Source organism: Cupressus sempervirens, chromosome 7, assembly GCF_028749045.1.
Source record: "Cupressus sempervirens isolate cs-2001-9-10 chromosome 7, ASM2874904v1, whole genome shotgun sequence".
In the NCBI taxonomy this organism is placed as follows: domain Eukaryota; kingdom Viridiplantae; phylum Streptophyta; class Pinopsida; order Cupressales; family Cupressaceae; genus Cupressus; species Cupressus sempervirens.
In genome coordinates, this window is record NC_143124.1 from 925821061 (window position 1) to 925827398 (window position 6338).

General features: G+C 37.5%; 1 protein-coding gene across 2 annotated transcripts; it reads right to left on the reverse strand.

Moving 5' to 3' along the window:
• Nucleotides 1–533: 533 nt before the first annotated feature.
• Nucleotides 534–5711, reverse strand: ABCG10 (ABC-2 type transporter family protein). 2 transcript variants are annotated; one of them, XM_089793567.1, is made up of 3 exons: nucleotides 5429–5711; nucleotides 2920–3700; nucleotides 534–2208 (listed from the first exon to the last, which is right to left on the reverse strand). In XM_089793567.1, the coding sequence occupies exons 2-3, from the start codon at nucleotides 3640–3642 to the stop codon at nucleotides 1027–1029; spliced, it is 1905 nt and encodes a 634-aa protein (XP_089649693.1). In that variant the 5' UTR covers nucleotides 3643–3700; nucleotides 5429–5711; the 3' UTR covers nucleotides 534–1026. The 2 variants fall into 2 exon arrangements, with proteins under 2 accessions (XP_089649693.1, XP_089649694.1); XM_089793568.1 differs by lacking the exon at nucleotides 5429–5711 and adding an exon at nucleotides 3828–3947.
• Between the last annotated feature and the right edge of the window lie 627 nt (nucleotides 5712–6338).

Consider the following 6338-nt stretch of genomic DNA (forward strand, 5'->3'; position numbering starts at 1 on the left):
CCTTCCACTATAAGATATTTTATGTTTGTGGCTAGGTTGATCCTAGCTTCGCTATTAAGGCTTCCCAATTGCCTAATTATTAATAGATATATGTAAAATGTTGCAAGCACCATAATCAACTCTCTTTACAATTTTGCAAAGCATCTTCTTGTTCCAAGACTTTTTCTCATGTCAACTCATTTTTTGAGTCATGACCAAAAGAAAATATAAAGAACTCTATGTAATCTTTTTTGCATTATTACCTCAAAATTTGAAATCTATATAATCGATTTTGCATTATTACCTCAAAATTTTATTTTATTTTTGTCAAAAGTTATTACCTCAAAATTTGAATTCTCTTATCAAATGGAAAGAACTTTATTATTTTAATAGTTATAAAAGAATCATCAATACTTATTTTAAATCAGATTATTATATTAAATTTTAATATTTATTTTATAATCTAATTAGTTTAAAATAAAGAACATTACCAATTTAGTAAAATCAGAATAAATATATTTCATTGCAATAAATTATGAGAGGAAAAATGAAGATGCGAGAACGTGAACTATTTCATTATTAATGAGTCAAGCAGAAGCTGTACAGGATGCCATAAGGTGCCCAACGATGAAGTCTCTGGTGGACCAGCTTTGAGCTTGGAAGCCATCTACCTCTAGTTTTTCTTCGTTAGCTAAAAGATGTTGAAAAAACGGGCTGTTTAAACGGCTATACAGGAAGGTCGGGAAGATCACCTACAACAGATCCAAGGAATAAAACAGACGATCGAATACAGTTTCATGCAGATTTCTTTTGCCCTGACAACACGCAAAAGCAATCTCTGAATTACGTTTTAGTTTTGCTCTTTACTGCAATTTGATCTCTTCAGAAAGATCGAAATTTTGAAACTTTTTTCAGAAAAATGTTTGAACCAGCATAAATCCAGACTCCATACAGAAAAATTGGACCGTTTCACCAAAAAAATCCGGATTCCGAACAGAAAAGTTGCACCTTTTCACAAAAAAAAATGAAAAAGAAAACATTTTGCCTCTATCTCCGATTAGACGAGCATCTGTACCAAAGAATGAAGTAACTAAGCATACGATAAACGGCAATGAAGATGAGCATGACGCCCAAATTGCTCCATTTATCAGACCGATTCAACCCGCGCTGAGTAAGCAATCCATTGCCATCGAGCACACACTGCCCTGCAACAGTACTCAGGCACTTTTCACCAACATGCGAATACTCGTTTATGATGAACGCCTCAAATGGGTACTTGAACAATGACAAATAGTGCATCCAGATCCAGTAATCAGGGATGTTTTCCTTTGCAATGAAGTAGCCAGAGAAGAGAAAAAATCCCCCCATTAATCCAGCAATTGCAGAGTTACCCATGATGAAATTGGGCACCAGGGCGCTGAAACATGCAACGAAGGAGTTCGCCATGAACAGAACCATCCATACGACGAGAGCAAAGAACAGAAACGCCTCGGGATCTTTGCTCAGGCCGATGAGCCAGTACACGGGGATTGAATAAAGCATTGCGACAATCAGCAAAAATGGAAGAAAAATCAGGGCATTTGCAATGACATACGAGAAAACTCTGTATGCTCCCCGGGAGGTTTCGCGCATCAGAATGTTACGCTCCTCGAGAAAAATCGGCAGCCCTTCTGTGGTCGAAGAGAGTAAAAACGTAAGACTGAATGCGAAAAATCCCATCTTGTCCTGAAACCCAGTTTTGTCCTTTGACGAATTCATGAAAACCGTTCCCAGCCCGAAGCCTGCTACGAGCGCCTGGAGAGTCCGGGAAACGAAAAGCTCTTTTGTTCTGAACACGTTTTTGCTGAACCGGTGGGACAGAATCCCGATTTCACAGAGTCCGCTGTTCGCATAGACGGCCCGGTTAGTTGGGTCTGCATGACAACTCGTCAGTCGAGGTGTCAAGACCCGCGAGTCGGCATGGTGGAAGTCATTTGTTTTCGGAGTATCGGGTACTGATCCGAGCCCGTCGATGGCGTACTCGAGAACATTCACATGCGGCGGAATGTCATGTCCGGATAACAGAAGCCTCGACTCGAGCTGCTCGAGGGACCCGTTGTGGAAAACCGAGCCGTCGGAGAGGAGGAGAATCGTGTCGAACAGTTGGAGGAGTCGGAAACCCGGCTGGTGTATGCTCAGAACTATGGTCCGTCTGTGGCACTCTGCCATTGATTTCAGCATCACCGTTATCTGTAGCACGCAGGTTTAAACATCATACGTTAGTAATAGTCAAAGTTGACTTACTTTTTCTAAGCTTAACTTGTAGTAGGACGGTTTAAAAATCACAGATTAAGACTTGATTCCTAGACTAAAATGCTCAGTAATCAAAGTTGGCTTAGTTTTTTCTGATTTTAATTTGTAGCATACTGTTTGAACATCACACATTAATACTTGATTTCTAGACTAAAAGTGTTAAATAATCAAAGTTGACTTGCTTTTATATTGGTTGGTTTATGGATTAGATTGTGTTGAGATTTTTACCATCGATGTTCCGAATCATGTAGTGTGATACGGAACATTGATGATGAATCACAGTGTGTTTCACTTCGATGGCAAAAATGCTTGGTTCCTAGAATAAAAGTGCTAAATAGAAAAGTTGACTTACTTTTTCTAAGCTTAATTTGTAGCAAAAAAAATGGCACAATACTTCATTCCTAGACTAAAAGTGCTAAATAATCAAAGTTGGCTTACTTTTTTCCAAGTTTAATTTGTAGGGTTTTAACATCACCCTTTAACACTTGATTCCTAATCAAAACTTGACTTACTTTATCCAAACTCAACTTATAGACGACCGATTTAAACATTGCACATGCATTAATACTTCATTCCTAAATTAAAAGTGGCAAATACTCAAAATTGACTGACTTTTACTTAGTGTGTGATGTTTAAGAATGTCTTTACCTGTAGAGCAGCAGAACTGTCTAAGCCCGAGGTGGGCTCGTCCAACAGAAGAACCGCGGGGTCATGAATGACCTCGACTCCTATCGACACCCGCCGGCGCTCTCCACCTGAGATTCCCCGGACCCGATCATTTCCAATCCGGGACTCGGCCACATGCAAGAGTCCGAGCTCAGACAGAAGACCTCGTACTCGGGTGGTCTTCTCGGACCTCGGCATCGACTCAGGGAGTCGAAGCCGGGCGCTGAACATGAGCGTCTCTTCCACTGTGAGAAACGGGAAGAGAACGTCTTCCTGTGTGACGTACCCGGAGATTCTTCTGAACTGGGCTCCGTTCATTGGTTTTCTGTTCACCAGGACCGAGTTGTTCCCGCCGGTTGGACTCTTTCGGCCGGCCATGAGCTCCAAGAGAGTTGATTTTCCGGCCCCGCTGGGCCCGGCTATTGCCAGAATCTCGCCCGCTCGGGCCTGACAAGTTATGTTTTTAAGGATGTACTTTGTGATGGGCTCGGACTTTGAGAAGAGCCGGGTGATCCATGGAGCTTTTTCGCCCGGGGTGATCTTGTAGAAGAGATTTCTGGCCTCTATGTCGTAGAATTTTGCCCGGAGTGCCGGGTGGCTTGGGGATGCCACTGGCGTTGGCTTCACCTGCGCTGGTTTGATGTTCAGAGTTGTGTAGGGATTGTTGTCGCTTGGATTCGACTGCTGGATTCTCATCGAGGCCATTTAGTCCTGTAGCAGATTGATGAGCATGTACCAATCTTGTTGGTAGGATCTGGTGAATCTGCAACGCAAGAAACCAGACAAAGTGAGTTATTACTCTCAGTCAAATTATAAGGAAACCCAAATATATCTTGAGCATGTAAATAAGATTTGCTAATCTTCAAAAGCAATAAGCTTCATTATTGTACTGTTTGTTAGTCATATCACAAGGAAATCCAAATGCAAGATTTCTGCTTTCTTAAACAGGTAAATAAAGTGGGTCTATCTTCAAATGCAATGAGCTTGATGGGTAAATTTAATACTTTCTTTGATTTTTATACTGTTCAGTCAAATCATAAGGGAATCCAAATGTAAAATTTCTTGAACACGTAAATAAGATTTGTTGATCTTCAAATGCAATAAGCTTGATTATTGTACTATTAGTCAAATCATAAGGAAATCTAAATAGAAAATCTCTGCTTTCTTGAACAAGTAAATAAGATTTGTTTATCTTCAAATGCAATACGTTGAATGGATAAATTTAATACTTTCTTTCGATTTTTCTACTGTTCAGTCAAATCACAAGGAAATTCAAATACAGAACTTCTGATTTCCTGAACATGTAAAAAAGATTTATTTATCTTCAAATGCTTATGGTAAACTTAAAGTTTTCCTTTGATTTAAACCCTAATACAAAACTTCTGCTTTCTTGAACATATACCAGACATTTGTTTATCATCCATTCAAATGAGCTTGATTGGATAAATTATTTGAATTTTTCATATATTATAGATAAGAGAAAATAGCTAAGATACATGTTTAAAATGTATAGACGTTAGAATATTGAATAAGTGCACTGTAGCACGCATCTTTTATCTTTAATCTTTAAAGATTCGTTTTTTGGTAAATAGAACTGAATGAATGTCGAATTAGGTGAACAGCTAAGTTTCGTATTAGGTGTATCTACCTCATCCAATTCTAAATATGGCATGTAAATAGCTACAATGACGGACGCCAGGTACGAAGTTTTCTTTCGAGTCGTTAAAAGAGATACCCTACTTAAAAGGCATAAAAGACTCTAATATTAACCAATAAAATCATAAATTTCCAAATATATATTTCAAATTTAGAAATATCCACAAGATGTATTCATGTGATTTTTTCCAAGTTTCCTTTCTTGCAACACATTTTCGGGTTTTGAATATGAGCTTTTGAATTAAGTTTCTCATAACCAAAACAGATAAAAAACCAACATACAGTTCAAAAGCTCAAAATGTCAAATGCATGGCATTGTTGCAACAAGAAAATGTGCTTGACGGTCAATAATTCATGAAATAAAACTAGAAAAACGTTGTTTACAAGCATAACGATACATGCATAGAAGCACCTAATGAAAAAAAGCTAAATCCAGCAACTGAAAGGTCACCAGTAAACAAATTCCTAGCCTTATAAAAACAAATTGGGATCTTTAATTCCTTACCTCCTGTCATAATCTATCTCAATCAATAACTCAATAGACTGCTATGTTTCTGAATTCAATTGCCAAAAAGATTTTTTTACATCAAAGCAGAAACAAATCAAATGCTTTGTTTCTGAATTGAACTACATAAAGAAACTTTTTAACATCAAAATTATAGAAAGCACTGAAACTAAAAAAATCAAACAAAAACTCAGTGTCCAGTAAAAAGATCTTAAAAAGTCCTAGAACAACATTACAATTTAACTATCTCTGATCTTCATGGGAAATCTCTCACCTTCTTAGAAAGCAAAAACAAAGAGAAACAACAAGAAGAAGAGAGAATGCATTTACCCAAGAAAACGAAAGGCTCTTATAAAGAAATCCTCCTGCGAAGATGGTATTTACAGAACACCAACAATAATATCTGGTCTGCAAGTGTGGGATTGTATTGAGCAATAATCTTGGTGGCAGCAAAATTAAAGGGTCCAGCAGATATTATGGTGCCTCTGCCTAATTTAGATTCGATGCCTCATAAACGTTGTAATAATAAGGATGCCCATGTTTCACGAACCATTCTTCAGAAGAAGAGCAACACAACAAAACACGAAACAGGCCATTAGTACAGATTTGACATTATTACAAAAGTTGAAAGCTTTTAATTTCTTATGAGCCCAAAATATCCGGGTATTCACCAACCTACCAACCCGTGAAGATTCATTTAACGTAATGGGAGGCTATTACGTATGCGGTGAATGGGGGAGAAGAGAAGGATTTGGTGTATTTATGGTGAGCTAATGAGAAGGGAACAACCGATCATACCAAACAACCGTTGTGGACAGATTTTGGGTACACCCTGTTCTTCTTTCTAAGTTTATTATTATTTCTATTTCATTGGAGACTCCGAAGCTTTTGATTTCCTAGATTTCTGCTTCTTTGAATTTATTATTGTTTTATGGGTTTGATTTGCATGGAGTGCTTGTCTTGCAGGTTTCTACTTGTTGAGCTTTCATTCGATCATTTCGGGTGTAAAGAATTGGTTGATTAATGGATTTCTATAAATGGGTACTTTGACTATGCACACAAACTTGGGCGATTGAAAGTTTTTCCAAGAGTTTTAATATAAAATAATAAAGACAATTATATGACATCAAAATTTTAGTACAATTAGAATTTTATAATAACTAACATACTTATCTTTAGAGAAATATAGATAAAGTATGTTAAGATATCAGATTTAATTATTTATTATTTCATTACAATT

Bases quoted from the DNA above. Each gene is read 5' to 3' on its own strand.
- ABCG10 (XM_089793567.1), bottom strand. From the start codon at position 3,642: ATGGCCTCGATGAGAATCCAGCAGTCGAATCCAAGCGACAACAATCCC. The intron at 2,209-2,919 runs GTAAAGACATTC...TGCGTGCTACAG, and splicing joins ACAGTTCTGCTGCTCTACAG to ATAACGGTGATGCTGAAATC.